The sequence below is a fragment of the Mya arenaria genome, chromosome 3 (assembly GCF_026914265.1).
Source record: "Mya arenaria isolate MELC-2E11 chromosome 3, ASM2691426v1".
NCBI lineage: Eukaryota > Metazoa > Mollusca > Bivalvia > Myida > Myidae > Mya > Mya arenaria.
The window spans coordinates 14,202,272-14,221,557 of NC_069124.1; the positions used below are offsets into that span (position 1 = coordinate 14,202,272).

Consider the following 19,286-nt stretch of genomic DNA (forward strand, 5'->3'; position numbering starts at 1 on the left):
AAAAGACAGTCGCTTGTTTCAAGCAATCAAGAAAACAGCAGAAAATGTAAAATGCAGTCAGACGACTTTGATAGAGAAGAGGCGATAAGATTTGCAATCAATAAAAGAAAATTTCTATTCGAAGCCCTTCTAGATGATTATAATCCACCAGAACTCACAAATTAATGCATTTTGACTTGCACATTTCCTGTGTTCTTGTTTCTTGAGTTTCTTGTGTTATTGATGTCATTCTTTCGTGTGATCATTAAAATATGTAATTTGAAAATAAACATTGTATAAGATATACATAATGTTGTATTGATTTGATGATAGTGAAAATAGATACACCTTTCAAACAAGCCTCACACAAGTGCAAATGTCTTCCTATTTGCAACAAAATAGTATATGCACTATCCTTCGGAGAGCAGATGACTTAAAACTCTTTTTACTGAGCATTACGTGAGAAATTGCTCTTTTTGCTTCATTGGTACTTGTTTCAGTGATTTAATGCCGTTTCCAAACCATTTATTAGTTATAAACCCCACATCTTTCAATGAAGCACCGCGTAAGCGCATTAGTATATGGTCTATCATAACATAACATATATTTATTAGCATAAGCGTTTACAAGTTAATTACCATTTACAGAATGGTAATAACAAGATGACAATAATTGGAAAAAAGCATGCACACATTATATTTACAAACATAGACATAAAGCAATTTAAGAATAAACAACGGCACAGTGTATGAACAACATGTAAATATATATTTATATATTGTTATTATTTTGAATTAAAGCTGTCTTGTATTAATGATAGAAAACAAACAATCCGTCAGACAGCAGATGTAAGTAACCAATGAGTAATTGCTCTTTTAACTGAGTAACCAATGAGTAATTGCTATTTTTACTGAGTACCACATGAGTAATTGCTCTTTTAACTGAGTAACCAATGAGTAATTGCTCTTTTGTGATTTTACAGTTTTTTGCTTAATTATTTTAGACAACTTTACCTATGTTTTCTACGCACCATTTTATGTACAATGTGATCATGTAGTGATGTTTAATAAACATTAAAAAGTAATGCTTGTGTTATAGTTAGTCTCTATATTAATACAGTTGTGTATAAAGAAAGTTCCCGCTGAAATATTTCATTACTTAGATATAGATGTTTCAACCCCATACATTATTTGAAAACCTTGAACTAGTTTGTATGTCAACGGATACCTCACTTTGTCCGTTAAATGAGACAAGATAGCCCATCCATCAAGGATGAAATCTATTATCATTAGCCAATAAGAACAAAGATCATCTCTCAGTCCTCATTTATTTAAGATTTATGACGCAGTGAAAGTAGTCTAATGTTTTTCCCTCCAAAACTAACACATGAGCTGACATAAGTGAATAAACTGTTAATAATTCAGTTATGGTGTACGTGGAGGCCATCTAGGATACAAAAGATGATTCAAACTGATAATCAGAAGAAGTCATTTAGCAAACGGAACCTACTAACCACTGATAATAACCATTATAGGCTACATCCGTAAATGAGATGATAGTTTGAGCAACAAATTGACCCAACACTTGAATCATGTAAATCCCCAACTTGTTCAAGATGTAACTTTTTCAACCTTTAACAACTAGGTTAGGACCGGATGCAATAATTAATAAGATATTAAAGTATGTGAACTAAAGAGAAAGATGACTTTATGACTTTTCCTTCAATGTAATTTCACTTCTGACATATTTTGCATTGCAAAAGATTATCACATTAACAACAAAGACAATATAATGTTTCATAATAAACCTTTATTGTTCAAAAACAAGAAGTACATATTCATTTAAAAGCATATATAAAGTAGTATGCCATAGATAATGCATACATAGCTCATATAGAGTTTGTTTGTCTTACTCTAAATCGTTATCATCTAAATATCTAGTTGAATGTTTCCTGTATTTCAAGCCAGGATTTGGTAATACATAGCCAATACAACTGCTTAACAAAACCAATCGTAAATCTTTATCTGGGTGCTGCATGGTCAAATTAATAACAGCGGCTAAGATTATACCATACAGTGCTACTATTTGAAATAGAAAAGTTATTTTGTTTTCAGCGATTCTATTGCGACACATGCGTCTGTTCGTTGATAGTGAGTCTACTTCGACATTCATGGTGTTGACAGCTGTATCTGTCATATTACTAGTTCATTTAAAAGTTGATCCTGTTGTGTTGATCCTTTCCGTAATATAATGTGGTTAGTATGCTCTGTCTCTTTCACGTTCAGCGACAGTTTTTCGTTCACTGTACAAAAGATTTGTTGTAAAACGGTTGACCACTGCACAGTCGTTAAACCCTTTTCTTTGAAGTAAGTTAACGTGTCTTCTGTAAACTCAAACTGAGCTTGTGCCATACTGTGGAAAAGCTACTAAGATTAAGGCCTTATACACACCATGAAAGACATACTCACCATTGACCAACCTTGACATTAGGTGAAGAGGTGGCCACGAACATGCGCAATCGTGACCTAAATTTAATGACGTCCCGATCTTACCCGTTTATCATACGACGTCACAATAAGGCGGAAAAGATTTAAGCGCTTCAAAACACTGGTTAACGTTAAATTGAAACACCTATGGCAACACTTCATTTAACAAATCATGAAATAACACTTTTCAACAGGTTTTTGTGGCCTGCTGACACAAAAATAACCAGATAAACAAATTTTAATTTATATTCAAATACGATTATTCACGATCCGAACATATCCGAACATATTGCGTTCATCTGAAAATATTCACAATTTGCCAAAAGTTCGTTGATTTAAGGAATGGAAGTGTAAATGTTAACACCTATTTGAATAATACTTAAATAACACATTATTTGGTTTTGTATTTTAAAATGTGAATCATGATTTACATTCAACTTCAATGTAGATTCTTTGTGAAGATATAACGTATACTCCATCAACATTGCTTGCCGTGCAATAAATTGATATCCTGTTATCAAAAATGCTCACATAACCTTTAACGCTTGACATGGTACTAACCATGGTTTCGTTTGTCTCTGTTGTTTGCGTAATTTCAGCAGTAATGTCGTTGTCATCGCTTAAGAGATCAGGAGTTTTAGAATCGTTTCGCCATGAATTCACAGCCAGTGGTCTTGCTGGTGTTGTTCGACATTGCGCCTTATAGGTCGAGTTTTCATTAAGGGTAATATGTTGTGATGACGGCGGTTCAAAGGTCACAGAAACAACAGGGACTGCAAATTTAACATCTGCTTTTACAAGCGTATTGTTTATATGCAATAAAGCCCGAATAGTCGTTACATCAGTGTTTAATGACCTGGCAGCGAGGATTACTTATTTTATGGCCTTAACAGTTTCGTTTTTTACGTTTATAAATTTTAAGGTTCGCTTTTCTTACTCACCAGCAACATAAATGTCCGGAGAGTTGCTCTTAACATAAGATTTTCCGATTCTCATTTCACAGCTCCATCTCATTCCATGACTTTCCTTCTTGATATCTTTCAGATTAACTCTGAACGTGTTGTTGCCAAGACGGGTTGCATTGTAAAGGGTAGTGTTTGCCAGTGATAGGCATACTGTGCATCCTGTGTCTAGGAGTCTCATAATCCCTACCAAAAAGTTATCTATATCCCAACTACAGTTTGTAACATTTTCGGGTCCATCATATGCACACATAAATTCAAGATCATTCCCAGCAACGACTTCTGCTCTTGGTGAAGGCTCTAATGTCGGAACAAATTGTCCTGTAACCGTTTGGACTAAATTCGTATGTTAGGCCTTTTTTTAACAAATTGGTTAACGGATCCGCCGCCCAATTATTATTTTTTTTTAAATATTTAAAAAAGGAAATCAGTTGGGGTTTTTTGCACACATGAAATGATGTAAAACCTGTTGCCTTTTCCATTGCAACATAAAATGCAGTTTTAAAAATTGTTTTCAAAATGGCGGCCTCAATTGTCAGAGCTGAGATCATACAAAAAATAAATTCTCATTTTCAACATACCATCTGCATTTAAACTTTTTTTTTTTAAATAACTGACATCAAAGCTGATGTTTGTATCAATGGTAACAAATCACATATAAACCATAGTAATTGATAAAATGTATTGCCCTGTGTTTGTCCCAGGGGGCATAAATTGTTAAACAAACTATATGGAGACTACTATTCAAGTAATCAACATCTGGGGTAACTTAAATTTTGTTAAAGCTGCAGAGATCTTAACTCCAAAGAATTAATAACTGAATATAAAGTCATTTTTATTATTTACATTTCCTTATTCCATTTAATAAACTAGAGATGTTTGTCCAACATTATGCACCCCCCCCCCCCCCCCCCCCGAGCGCCATGTTGTCAGGATTATATGGACAATTGAATGAAATATGCATGGACCAAAATGACAGCTCATTTGTCACTGACATTGGATGCCGTTGAGGCAGTTTTAAGATTATGACCATTCAAAGTGTGAGGATAGAGGGTGTTATGACCATGACCTTTGACTCTATGACCTCAAAATCCATAAAAGTCATCAGCTGGTCACCAAAAACCTAAATGTCAAGTTTGAGGGCCATGGGTGCAGGCATTGACAAGTTATCACACAGACAAGCTTTTTTTCGTTCGAGGTCACTGTGACCTTGACCTTTGACCCGATGACCCCTAAAATCGAAAGGGGTCATGTACAGGTCAGACGCAACTCCGAGTCAAGTTTGAGGGCCATGGGTGCAGGTATTGTTGAGTTATCAATCGAAACATTTCGCATTCAATGTCACTGTGAACTTTGACCCGATGACTCCTAAAATCAATAGGAGTAATCTTCTGGTCAGGCCCAACTTCCATGTCAAGTTTGATGATCATAGGTTCAGGCATTGTTGAGATATCACTGGGAGAAGATTTGTTAACTTTTGCGTTAAAGGTTACTGGACCTTGACCTTCGCCCGATGACCCCCAAAGTCAAGAGGGGTCATCTACTGGTCAGACCCAGCCTTCATGTCAAGTCTGATGACTATAGGTCCAGAAATTGTCGAGTTTGCTTTCAAGGTCACTCTGACCTTGACCTTTGATCCCTTAAATCAATAGGGGTCATCTACTGGTCAGGCCCAACCTCTAAGTCAAGTTTGAGGGCCATGGGTGCAGGCATTGTCGAGTTATCACTTGGACAACGTTTTATCAGTCAAGGTCACTGAGACCTTGACCTTTGGCCCGATGACCCCTAAAATTAATAGGGGCCATTTACTGGTCAGGCCCAACCTCCAAGTTAAGTTTGAGGGTCATGGGTGCAGGCATTGTTGAGTTATCACTCGGACAACCTTTTATCATCCAATGTCACTGTGACCTTGACCTTTGGCCCAATGGCCCTTAAAATCAATAGGGGCCATCTACTGGTCAGGCCCAACCTCAAAGTCATATTTGATGACCATACGTCCAGGAATTGTTGAGTTATCACTCGGACAAGCTTTGGTCTACCGACGGACCGACCGACCGACCTACCGACCGACATGTGCAAAGCAATATACCCCTCTTCTTCGATGGGGGGGGGGGGGGGGGAGCATAATAATTGAGTCAGTGAAATTTGTTACATTGTGCTTTTTCTGTTGAGAAGAAGTAGTGCCCAACAATAAGGAGACACAGGCATATTCCTAGTAAGGTTGATATGTGGAAATAGTGTTGCAAATAGGAAAACTCTTGCAGTCAGGATGTGCTCAAAAAACATCAACAAAAAGTGACAGTAAAACCAAATGTTTGTAATAATATTGACTTAAAATGTGACACTATTATAAGGTTCGTACATTCAGCTTCCAAGTTCAAGAAAACTTTTGAAAAACAGGAAAACCATTTTTCTAAAGACTGTAAGTTTTTTAGTTGCAAACATATCTTTATGCAACCTTTTGATCATTATTGACAACAATTTCTGGTATAAAAGTGATGTGTTTAGTTTTGATCAGGGGAAGTAACTACAATGAATTTTAAAAGAAGTTCTTGAAGTCAGTCGGTACTTTACCCTTAAGTTGTAGCAAAATTATCACTGTCGTTTCTTCTCTCGATATTTCATCGAAAAGCATGAAAGAAACGATGAAAATAGCGTAGTTTAATTGATATACTTGATTCGGGGACAGTTCTTGTTCGTCCATAATTTAATACATTGTAAATTTAACGATGGAAATTATTGGGACAAGCCCAGAAGCCTAAAGTGTAACCAACTTGGATCCGTTATATAAAGGTGCGATGATTCATGACACATAACACCAAACTAGAAAACCAGAAATATAACGCTACAGGACATCAAAAGGTACTAGCAAAAATAATCAAAATAGCATCATTGGTAAATCCTTGGTAAACCCAAAGGCAAACGCAGTGTACAAGTAGTAAGAACTCAAAGGGGGTTTAAGCATTTGTTACAATCATGGGTTTTAGAAATAGATTGAATAACACACATACAACTTTAACGTACGTTAAGGATAGACACTGTGATGATCATCATTCAGTTTTTGATTCCTCAAGTCTAGGCCATTCAGGCCAATAGTTGTCCCTCATCCGGTTAAGGAATCGAATAATATTCGGGCATTTGTCGAATAAATAAATCCTCATCGGGTACTTCATTGGAACGTAGGCAACCTGGGACAGCACACCAAATACGCTACAGTCCACCTGGAATATTGAAAATGAGGGAAATAGTATTTTAAGTTACGGGGTTAGTAGGCGAAGTAAGCGAAGGTCTCACCCTAATATTTTAATATTTTCCTGCGCCCCGTGTATCCCAAATCGGTCACCTACTAACTTCTCAACGTATATATCACGTCGACAACCAGTTAACATGTTTAAATGTTTCATTTGTTCATCTGAATTTCATCGAAATCGGAAAATAGACGCTATTTTGGTACGATATTAATTTTATGACCCAAGATGGAAAAGTGTGGGGTCACCGCGTGACCAGTCATGGACCAATGATGTTGCGTCATTTATGTTGGAGGCTTGATATAATGTCATAAAACTGCCCTTACGTTGAAGGAACATCTTTGTATTAAGGTTTTGTAAATAAATAATACATTGGAGACTTCATGGCCCTAACATTTAATAAATGTATATATACAAACTTATTTCTAATATATCTCACCAGTGACGGTGTATCGCCCATGATAAAGTTTTTATCAGCTAGATAGTCGGATATGGCCTGAATGTCATCACACCCGATTTTCTGTATGTCGGCACTCGCATGGCGCCCGATACCGTGTCCATACGCCCGCTTACCCACCTGTAATAGGTTCATACACGTTGACCGACAACACAGAACATGTTCATAATAAGTATGATGGCTATAGAGTATCGTACAATTTATATGGAGTTTGGATTCGGACAAATGAGGTTTAAGATTTTTTAAGACGTCAATATTGCGACAAATTTATATTTGATGTTCATGTGTATTTAATGTGATAATCTCTAAATAAAATATTTGACAAACTGAAATAAGCTTAACGAATTTAATAATAAAGTGGACTCAATTCTCTGTAGAAAAGTTCAGTGTGTTTTTTTTTTAAATTGTATAACTAATTTTATCTACCCAATCAGTAAGCGTCTCCAGGATTTTTAATCGTTGTTCTCGTGGAACGGTTGGGAAGAAATAGTCCGCGTATTCGTCTGTGTGTTCCACATACCGGTAGACGAATATCGGCCTGGAAAATTAATCAAATATGTTTGCAATAAAAAGATACTCCGTTCACACACTCTTAGTTTTGTTTTTTTAAGACGCACACTCTATTCTGACAAGCAAATTCATTTATGTTATAAATAAAATGGTGAATTAAGCCTATTAAATGCTCCTTATCCTACTTCCTGATAGCAAACATTTTTCAAACCCTGCTCAGCTACGGTCGGCGAAATATTTTGTTTCTAGACTTTATTCTCTGATTTTTTTTTATCATTATATTAATAAAAGCTCTAACAATTGAGCTTGCTTCATCACTTGTATTTGCTCTACAAAATGTTCAGAAAATAATTATATTTAATTGAATCAAAACTCTTGCTAATGAGCAATTCATAATAATATCAGTCTTTATTCAAATTCGATCATTTTATATATCTCGAACTTAACAAAAAAAATAAAATTACCAGGTCATATTTTCTTCGGTCATCTTCAGGAAGGCCCTTGAGGTAGCTCGCTCAATGGGTCCAAGGCCCGGGTAGGGATCTTTTTTAAACTTCTTACACAGAAATTCCACAATGAAGTTACTATCCGGGATCTCTTCTCCGTTAAACAGGATAAACGGACTTTGCTTCTTGCTGGAAAACTGCTCACTGTCTATCGTCTGCACAATAAAGACAAACACATGGCAACCAATGACGATTCAACTTCTCGCATGTTGGTTGTTAAATCTTATTCTAATTGCCTAACTGTCTTATCAGATCTCCGATCTGAGTATCCTGCTTTGCAGTTTTGGAGGTTTAAATATTGAAATGGACCCTAAATGGCCCTGAGCCAATAAACAAATAAACAGGAGATTGGCCCCTTCTGTGACATCAGTACAATGAGCAGAAGATGCACAGCAGAGGGTTGTCATGCCAAACATTCCTTTAACTACGCCTTTAAGTGTTAAACTCCAATGAAATAATCATTTGGAAATAGGGCTTTATAATAAAAGAATATAACCCGACGGGTTTGAGAGTAAAGTTTTTGAAATATTTACCGGTATGTTGCAGATTCACGCATGACCTTGTGGGTGAGGACTCGACTTGACAATAATTTATGAAACATACAGGCCGTGGTTTCAGGCAAGCATGAGGTTAATAGGTCATTGATTATGTTGCATATGAGCAGAGTATTATAATATGGCGATACTATTTGAAAATGAACAACTACTGAGTTGTTGACCACACAGCCACTGTGGTTTCATAATCCCACTGTTATCAATAAGTAAACATCGGGTGTACAATGTCCTTATGTAAATTTAAAACGAAATTTAGAGCGTTCGTTTTAAGCTAATATACTGGCCCTCTTTCAGATGCTTACCTCAAATGGTATCTTGTTTATTCTCAGCCAAAACTCAAGTTTGATTGCAAAGGGTGAAATGTTGAGTGCTCCCTTGGCTCGGTCACGTGGTATTACGTGGAGATACACATGATCTCGCTTGTACTCGGGCTTCCACTGTGGATGGGGCTCGTTAGGGCTCGTGTCCTCAGCTCCAGACATTCTTAAATATTTGTTTTTACTTGATAAATGATAAATAGTAATAAAATTATATAATCAAATGAGACTGACTTTCCTTAGAAATGTTCTCCTTATATAGGGAGCACTAGCGTTTTAAGCGTGTGGTGTCAACATCATGCACACAATAACAACACCACAAACACTTATACGCCAAAATGCCCCATTTTAAATTGAAACAATGAAGTGTACGGTAAACGAGTATTTGAAATCTAATATTTATTTGGTTAATCGTCTAGCCCGAATTTCTCGAAACTTCTTGAGCTTAACAGGGTTAAGTAGCTTATTTTAATTAACCAAAATACAGACTGAAGTTGAATTTTGATATATGTACAATGGTTTATTGTGTTTATCATGAATATAATTTATATCTTATGTATAAAAAAGTTTAATACCACGCAATTTATTGAAAACCGAAAATAATGAGATTGGCTTAATCCTGTTATAAGGGACTTTAGAAGTTTCGAGAAATTGGGACCAGTACCATACGTATTGCAATACTTTTGATTATGTGAGTTTATTTAGATTTAGATTCAAACTAATTTAAAATGATGTATTGCTGATATAAACCACAACGCATGTTTGCTGACAAATAATTAAGTGGTTTGACAAACGTGTCTAGATTTTGAGACTAAACCTTAATTTGCTATCAGAAACAGTAAACGTATGATAAACTATTTAGCATAGATATGGTCAAATGTTTGTAAGATGGTCAACATACCTTGTTTATTAAGTCCTTATATGACACTGAATCAGACTGAGTGGTATATCGTTGGCGGGTAGGGTTACATCTCGACCGGTGTTACCACACCATTGCTGCACAAACATACGTTATCAGGGTGAGTTCAATGTCATTGATGGATATATTAGACCTACATGTATATAAGTTCGGTGTGTTAGCACTACAAGGTGTTGTAAACTACTACATTGTTACTACTTGAGCAAGTGTCTGAACAAACTTGGTGATATTTGCCAACCACTTATGCAACTTTTACACACAGACAACGTGTTTCAGTGTATATTCGAACATGATGAGGCGTTCGATGCTTTCAAACATGCGCACAAGTAGTTCGCTACGTTAGAGTTCATTCTGGCGATGTACAGAAACTTCAGCGAACGCAGCGAGACCGCAGGCCGAGAAAGCTCGTACCAATTTCTGTACATCGCCAACATGAACACAAATTTATTTGGTGTTAGTACTGAGTTGATCCACTAGCTCCGCCCTTTGTGAAGTCACGTGCTATTTGGGCGCTAAAATTAAACCGCCCAGGTTTTATAAAATGTGTCGTGCGATGGTAAATTATCGCGGGTTTGTGAATCTTTAAAAAAACAAATTAAGGTAGCACACCCCTAATGAACACCTCCACTTAAAACTCTTCAATGTTAATGCTTTGGCCTATTATGTTAAGCACAGGACTACAAATCTTTTTAGGGTTTCAAGGTAGTGGTTCGAATCTAGCCAGAAGCACATTTGTTTTCTTATTTGTATACTGTATCTATGCTTCTTGGTTATCCTTTAGGCGATGTTCATTAAAAAACATGAACTTAGCTTTGTATGTGTATGTATGTATTAGTATGTATGTATTTCCATGAACAATGGTTTAACACTTTGGTAGCTTTAGACGGACTTGCATAGTAATTAACGTCTGAAAATTGACCATAAAAGGACGTAAACCAGGGTGCGAACGATAATAATTAAAGATGTCACAAATAATCACAGATTTGACACCATTTAACTTGGAGAGATTATACATCCTTAAAACTGAAATTAATTGAAATCTATATAATTTTCGTTTCTTTTGAAAATCAATACGACAATACGTAAAATCAAAAATATAAGTATACAATACTTAATTTAAATTAAAATTGAAAATAAATAATCATAAAAGCGCGATTTTAAAATGAACTATTTGACGTCGATGGTGATTTGAAATTACTGCGCTTTATGACGTCAGTAGACAACGTCACACGCGCTTTTTGGTGAGATGTACAAAAGTGCGTCTTTACGTCAATTTTTCCACAAATTCATAATTTTAGGCATGCAAGAAAACATATCAATCATGTTTTTCCGGTCCGGATCGAAAAATCCGACCCTCGGGCACGCTGCGTGACCGAAGCTTACGCGCGTATCCTCGGGTCGGATTTTTCTATCTGTCCCGGAAACACATGATAGATTATAAGTATCTTCCATGGCCGAGAGTGTAAGATAGGTTCATTCCGACCCGAGCGTAGGGTGTTTTGCGGAAACGAGGTTTATAAAAATAGTTTATTTCAATCTAGATAAGTTTAATACCAATGCATGGAAAGGTAGAACACATGTGTTGCAGTTGAAGTGAGGCAGATTTATGCGATTTCTTGTTATTCATAATAGCATTGCACCTTCAAACTTTTGGATGCTTGCCAACAGTATAGAGATGAAATAATACACACAATCAGCACGGTGAATGGTTTGTGCCATGCACACGACTCTTAATGAGTCCTTCTCGAGATCTAAAAAGGATCCAGAAATGTGTCTATTTCCTGGTTTTATTATGAGATGAAACACTTCGAAGTCAACAGTAAAAAGTGAATAACATATACATCGTAAGTATTGAACAACATTTTTACTGACAAATTTCTGTTGTTGTTTTTTTCAATCATTTCCCGATCGGACTTACCGAAACACCCTTATTTACCGAAAGACGGGAAACATATCAAACATATACCGAAATCCTGATCATAGAACGACTAAACATATCAAGACTGTTTTTCCATTCTAAACTATCTTTACTTAATACAATATCATTGAAATAATTTTATACTATTTTTCGTAAACAGAAATATTTAAGTCTCAAACACAACTGTAAATCATTAATAAATATAGAATAACCTTCCATCAAATGACAAGGTTGTTACAAAAAGTTATGTGAAGCCGGGCATTATGTTTATTTTACTATCTAAAGTTTCGCAACACTCTTTGGACATAGTGATAGGTTGTCAATAAAAATAATTCCACAGACTAATTGATAACAAAAATGCTAGACGCTGTGTATACTATAATATAAAGTTTGACAACTATCTTTGAATAGAGTAACAAGTGTCTTAAAATAATTCGGCTTAAAGGCCTAGTTTAAGCCTTTTATAAGTGCCCCCCCCCCCCGAAAAAAAAAACAAAAAAAAACAGCCTTGTATAGTACACAAATTCTCGGTATTGATCTTTATCTTAATTGTCTTGTGCTGCTTATCAGATCTCCGATCTGAGTGTCCAGCTGTGCAGGTATAGAGGTATTTTTTTTATATAAATGGACAATACGTACATCTTGTCTTTTAGTTGCTGTTGTTGTTTTCAAATGATAATAATACTTTTTATTCCCGACATGATAAGTCTGCTGAAACCGCAAATAACTTACAATTGCAACTTAACCGTATATCGGAATATTGTGATAACACGGAAATGACTGTTAACTTAAAGAATACAGAACTCATCGTATTTCGAAACGGCGGCCCGTTGAGAAATTATGAAACTTGGTTATACAAAGGTCAAAATGTGAAGGCAACCTTTATGTATAAATATATGGGTCTACTTTTTACCCCTCAATTTTCTTGGTCAGATTCAAAACACCAGTTATCATTGCAGGCCAGAAAAGCAGTTTTCGCTATCAAATCTTACGAAAGACCGTTTGGTCGCTTTAATAGCAAATAACTTTTTAAACTGTTTGACTCTATGGTGGTCCCCATTCTGACATATGGAGCGGAGATTGCGGGTTGTATAAGTATATAATGTAACGCTCCTGAAATCGAAAGAGCTCAAAGTTCGTTCTGTAAAACTTTTCTCGGTCTAAATATAAGTACTAATAATTGTACGGCACTACGTATATGTGGTCCTGTTCCACTTTGCGTAATATATTATTCAAAATGTATTTAATACTGGTGTAAAATTCTGCATATGCAAAACCATCGCTACCCTAAACATTATTACGTTATGTTAAAACGTCAAGACGATATTGGAAGAATAAATTGGGTAACAAAAGTTAGAGAAATATTATTTCACTATGGATTTGGCTACATCTGGCTATGGCAAGACGTGGGCGACATTAATACTTTCAACGCGCAATTTAAACTTCGATTAATCGACTGTATGACTCGGGGGTGGCACGACACTGTTAATACATCTTAAAGATGCGATCTCCATAAACATGTTAAATCCTTACGCAATCCGGGAAAATATCTTACCATAAACTTGTCACATAAGTTTGTTCGTGCGCTCGCGCGATTTAGGTGTTCAAGTCACCGGTTAAGTATCGATATTGGCCGGCATCTTGAAAGAAATGACAGAATATGTGCGTCCTGCTTAATCATCGTGAACAGGCTTTTGTTAGATGAGTGTCATGTGTTTTTTATATGCTCGAGGTTCTCTACTGTAAGAAATCAGTTTTTATATAGCTGGTACAGGGCTCGAGCTGACCTACATGCCTTTTACAGACTCATACAGCCAGCCAATAGTTTTTTTAATAGACAAGTGGTAATATATATATTTTTACTTGTTAAAAATGGCGGATTAATATTGAACTTTGTTTACAATTTGTATTAAGCAATGACACCACTGTATTGTAATTAATGATGTATATATTATATTATGTATTTTGGGCCGGAGGCCTTTATGTGCTGAATAAAGTTGAATTGAGTTGAGTATTACATAAGTAACAATGCCTTTGAATAAGAATAAGAGTTATGTTATATATAATAGCCCATTGATAAGATTTAACCAGGATGCTTCACAATTCGGATATAATGGATAGATAGATAGATAGATAGATAGATAGATAGATAGATAGATAGATAGATAGATAGATAGATAGATAGATAGATAGATAGATAGATAGATAGATAGATGGATAGATAGATGGATAGATGGATAGATGGATAGATGGATAGATAGATGGATAGATGGATAGATGGATAGATAGATAGATAGATAGATAGATAGATAGATAGATAGATAGATAGATAGATAGATAGATAGATAGATAGATAGATAGATAGATAGATAGATAGATAGATAGATAGATGGATAGATAGATAGATGGATAGATGGATAGATGGATAGATGGATAGATGGATAGATAGATAGATAGATAGATAGATAGATAGATAGATAGATAGATAGATAGATAGATAGATAGATAGATAGAGCCCCTTCTGTGACACCAGTGCAATAAAGAGGGGATGCACAGCAGGGAATAATTGTGCCAAACATTCCTTAAAATATGCCCAGGTCGAGTTTGTATAAAATCATGTTTGGGATCAAGATATGTCCCGCCCCGAGTGCCATAGTTTCTGTCTACACTTACAAACCAAACACCATGTAGCTAGATTTCCTTTACCATTTCTTTTTAAACTGTGCTCCTTGGTTCTCATTGGTTCAGGATTGGGCCGTCCCGGACTTCCATATATCTTAAATCCTAAGCCGGAGCTAGGTGATTAGGCCAAGATAGAGATATAGGTTTAATAATTTAGAACATCCATACACTCAAAATTATCATTTTTGATATTGTTAAAAGCTGGACACATTTTTTAATAGATTCAAATATAACAAATGAAAACATATTTCACAAGGCAATAAAAAAAACCTAGGATCGGGGCAGATAACATAGGCCAGGAAACCGGCAACAGACATAATTCAATTTAAGCTTTTCCCAGGTTCAATTTATACAGTGGCATTCATCAATGAATGAACATTTAATGAAATACACATATTACAATTAATGAACATTTAAGGAGATACACTCATTACAATTAATGCACATTTAAGGGGATAAACTTATTACAATTAATGAACATTTAATGAGATAAACGTATTACAATAAATAACCATTTAATGAGATACACTTATTACAATTAATGAACATTTAATGAGATACACTTATTACAATTGATGAACATTTAAGGAGATAAACTTATAACAAATAATGAACATTTAAGAGATACACTTATTACAATTAATGGATATTTAAGGGGATAAACTTATTACAAATAATGAACATTTAAGAGATACACTTATTACAATTAATGGATATTTAAGGGGATAAACTTATAACAAATAATGAACATTTAAGAGATACACTTATTACAATTAATGGATATTTAAGGGGATAAACTTATAACAAATAATGAACATTTAAGAGATACACTTATTACAATTAATGGATATTTAAGGGGATAAACTTATAACAAATAATGAACATTTAAGAGATACACTTATTACAATTAATGAATATTTAAGGAGATAAACTTATTACAATTAATGAACAATTAATGAGATACACTTATTACAATTAATGGATATTTAAGGAGATAAACTTATTACAAATAATGAACATTTAATGAGATACAATTATTACTGTTAATGAACATTTAATTAGATACACTTATTACAATTAATGAATATTTAAGGAGATAAACTTATTACAATTAATGAACATTTAATGAGATACAATTATTACTGTTAATGAACATTTAATTAGATACACTTATTACAATTAATGAATATTTAAGGAGATAAACTTATTACAAATAATGAACATTTAATGAGATACAATTATTACAATTAATGAACATTTAATTAGATACACTTATTACAATTAATGAACATTTAAGGAAATAAACTTATTACAATTAATGAACATTTAAGGAGATACGCTCATTACAATTAATGAATATTTAAGGAGATAAACGTATTACAATAAATAACCATTTAATGAGATACACTTATTACAATTAATGAACATTTAATGAGATGCATTGTTCGCAATAAATTAACCTTTTTAATTGGATACAATTCTTTGCTAATATTGGTATAAATCGATACGCTTTTAAAATTAATATTACCCGAATTCATTAACAATTAGGTGAAATATTTGATTGATATGTTGGCTCATATGGTTTTTATTAAAAGCTCAGTCAGATACCATTCATAATATCAATACAACGATTAAATTGTTTAAACAAAGTCACAAGCGCCAGCAAATTAGTGCTATTTCTGATATTGAATATCGGAACGCCATTGTAATTGCAGCGAACCGGGGCAAACTATAATGTAAATAATACAACATGATAAAGGTAAAGATAAAGAATTTTGAAATATGAAGCGGCGAGCCATTATGCGCATGACATAAAAACATTGTTTTCATTTAATTACTAGTTGCAATGGTTTTATTTCAATCTCAGTCGTGAGGACTGTGTTTATACAAATGGCTTCAACGAATCAGCTTTCTAAAGGTATGTTGTTTTATATATATATACGAATACATAAATTGTAGACATGAGTTTGGGTATTATTTCAGTCTTATAATATTCACCTTAACTGATTAAATCAACAATACGCCAAAAATTCCATTTACAATACGCGCAGATATGTTTTGTTCCATTTTGCTAACGCAATGAAACATTTTATTACTCGCTATAATGTTCATATGTCTTTAGTGTTGTCGGATGAGGCGCGGAATCTCATGTGCGGGATATGCTCGGAATACCCGGAAGAGCCAAAAGAGCTTCCGTGCGGCCACCATTTCTGTCTCCCCTGCCTTCAGATCCACTGTCTGTCCGTCGCCGACCCTGAGCGTCCGTACTTCCCATGCCCCGAATGTGGGAAGAACGTCATCATCCAAGACCCCACCACACCAGTGCTGGACTGGGTCCATCATATTCCAACGAATAAGACTAAACAGAAACAGCTGGAGAGGCTTACAGCTCTGGCAAAGGAGAAACGCCGCCAGTCCCTGATATGCTCGTTCTGTAATACCAAATGGAAGAATGCCTTGGCGACGAAGTATTGCAAAGCTTGTCAGGAGTACTTCTGTGACGAGTGCGGTAACCAACATTGGTTGCTACGGGCAACGAAAGAACACCGAGTGTGGTTGGTTGACGACCTACATACTCTTAAAACGGACTCCCTGTTAAGATCTTCACTGACGTTACTTTTCAACGCGAAGTGGAAGGGGAGAAAGTTGGATAAGAATGCGAAACATAACAACCAGCCAAAGGTTATATCTGAAAGTGAATCGGATGAGTTTGATATAGATATAACTGGTGTGGGATTTATCAATAATTCACATATCATCATGGCTGACCGAATGAACGAACGGGTGAAGTTGTTTGATCATAATTATGTTCTGAAAAATTCCATCAGAATGAAATGCTTTGATCTACTAGTTTTAGAGGATAACCATGTAGTTGTGACCTGCCCGCTGGACGAAAATATCAAATATATTCATGTCTCAGGAAACAAACTTCATGAAACGAGTACACTTGATATTAACAATGAATGCTATGGATTATGTTACATGCACAATAACATGTACGCTGTGATTGTTGCAACTGATCCAATTAGTATATTGGTAATAAAAAACAATAATAGGTTTAAAACCATCGAGCTTGCCACAGGAAAGATAACTATGAAGACGCCAAGATATATTGATTATTTCCTGGAAAACAAAACGTTCGTATTAACTGACACAATACATCAATGTGTCAAGAATGTATCCGCTTCCGGTGAAGTATTATGGGAGAGGAAAGTACCCGGATGTAAAGGAGTGGCGTTTTTTGGGAATCACGTTCTTATCGCGCGCAGTGATCGCGCTACAGTGGATCTTATGAGTAGCAAAGGACAGTTTCTAAAATCGATTGTCCGTTTAGACGATGGTTTAGCGGAAGTGCAAGCGATTCGCATCAATGCTTATTTTGACAGCACGGCTGTAACAAGCTTAATAGTTAGTGAAAATACTAATCTAGTCAGAATATTTCGGGTGGAGGATCCACTAAAAGACGAAGACTTGATTGCATACATCATGCCCGGCCCTCCTCTGTCTGTGGCTAGCGGTTCAAGCCCAGATTCTTCAGCGAAAAGCCCAGTGTGTAGTATATTGTAACGATAACCATGGCAAAAGTTTCCAAAAAATACCAGCAAAAAGAATTGAACAATATTATGAGCAGGCGTGATAGGCTGTGGACATGAAACATTTTGACTTAATTGATAAGGTATAACTTTAAAAGTACATCTAAACGTATCGCACCACTTGTTCTGCTATAAGACTAAGCCAGTGGCTTAGTGGTGCGAGTAAGCCTTTAAACAATATGAATTAACTACTTAGTCTAATAGAAATGCATAATTTCCACGAATTTGGCCCATATTTTCCTCAGTCCGACGTGCTTTCGTACTTTGTTCATGTATATTCAATGGCCAAAATACATTTAGGAATCAAAGGTAAGGAATATATTTGTTCCCAATTTATTTCAGAAAATATTAATCCTCAGCGGTTAATAAATGTTAATAAACGAAGTTGACTAATATCTTCTAAAATGTCATATCGTTTTTGTTCATTAAAATGCCCTCCTCTCTTCGTTTTAAACTTCTGAGTCAGCATCAATGCCGGAATGTATCTCATCGTCTTCACTGAAATCGTCAACGCTTGCTAGATCACTAGATGGATCATCAGTCATGGAAGTAATATCATCCCCTTCACCACCATCGACCGCCATTGGTGGATCTTCCCCAAAGGCTTTAGCCCAGTTCACTTCAACACTTTGTAATTTCTTTAAGCCCAGATTGTCCATAAGAGAGTGATACTCGTGTTCTTTGTCGAAGTAGTGGCAGACGTCACCTTGCACGCGACCGTCACGTGATAGGTAATTCGGGCGAATTGATTGGCGTGCGGATGGCTCGGTCCATTTTATTGCGACAGGATAATCGCCAAATTCTTTTTCTGTGAAAAAAGAAAAATAAGATGTTTGTTATAGAGTTCTTCATGAATATTAGTAAGTTCAGGCTATACCAAGTAGTGTGTGTATGTATACATATAAACAGTTCAAATTTGCAAAATGATAAAGCTTTTCCGGCTGTTGGTTTAAAAAGGGAAAGAAGAAAAAAACAGCAATGGCTTTGCTGATTTTTTTGTTTGTGTCACTGTGAAGCATTGCAGACACGAGCCTACTTCGTCAGGCGTCGTCGTCCGCTTCGTCTTCGTCACACGTCGGTTTCCGATTCTCTATTTTTGAAAAGGTGTAGAGTCAAACTTCGTTTGGACATTGGGAATGGTCAGCAGACGACCTC

The 19,286-nt window shown here is 35.5% G+C and overlaps 2 protein-coding genes across 2 annotated transcripts; one reads left to right on the forward strand and one right to left on the reverse strand.

Moving 5' to 3' along the window:
- Nucleotides 1–6,477: 6,477 nt before the first annotated feature.
- LOC128225710 (failed axon connections-like) lies at nt 6,478–9,184 on the reverse strand. The gene is made up of 5 exons (XM_052935618.1): nt 9,005–9,184; nt 8,107–8,303; nt 7,559–7,670; nt 7,115–7,252; nt 6,478–6,648 (listed from the first exon to the last, which is right to left on the reverse strand). The coding sequence occupies exons 1-5, from the start codon at nt 9,182–9,184 to the stop codon at nt 6,478–6,480; spliced, it is 798 nt and encodes a 265-aa protein (XP_052791578.1).
- A 7,200-nt stretch (nt 9,185–16,384) lies between these two features.
- Nucleotides 16,385–18,541, forward strand: LOC128228859 (uncharacterized). Its single transcript, XM_052940386.1, has 2 exons — nt 16,385–16,456; nt 16,661–18,541. Exons 1-2 carry the CDS (start codon nt 16,429–16,431, stop codon nt 18,103–18,105), a joined length of 1,473 nt encoding a protein of 490 aa, XP_052796346.1. The 5' UTR covers nt 16,385–16,428; the 3' UTR covers nt 18,106–18,541.
- Nucleotides 18,542–19,286: the final 745 nt, after the last annotated feature.

What these genes read in the sequence shown, in the direction of transcription:
- LOC128225710 (XM_052935618.1), bottom strand. Translation starts at nt 9,184, where the DNA reads ATGTCTGGAGCTGAGGACACGAGCCCTAACGAGCCCCATCCACAGTGG. An exon ending in ACCGAAGAAAATATGACCTG is followed by an intron (nt 7,671 to 8,106) that starts GTAATTTTATTT and finishes TTAATTTTCCAG; the next exon opens with GCCGATATTCGTCTACCGGT. An exon ending in TGGAGACGCTTACTGATTGG is followed by an intron (nt 7,253 to 7,558) that starts GTAGATAAAATT and finishes AACCTATTACAG; the next exon opens with GTGGGTAAGCGGGCGTATGG.
- LOC128228859 (XM_052940386.1), top strand. Translation starts at nt 16,429, where the DNA reads ATGGCTTCAACGAATCAGCTTTCTAAAG. An exon ending in AACGAATCAGCTTTCTAAAG is followed by an intron (nt 16,457 to 16,660) that starts GTATGTTGTTTT and finishes ATATGTCTTTAG; the next exon opens with TGTTGTCGGATGAGGCGCGG.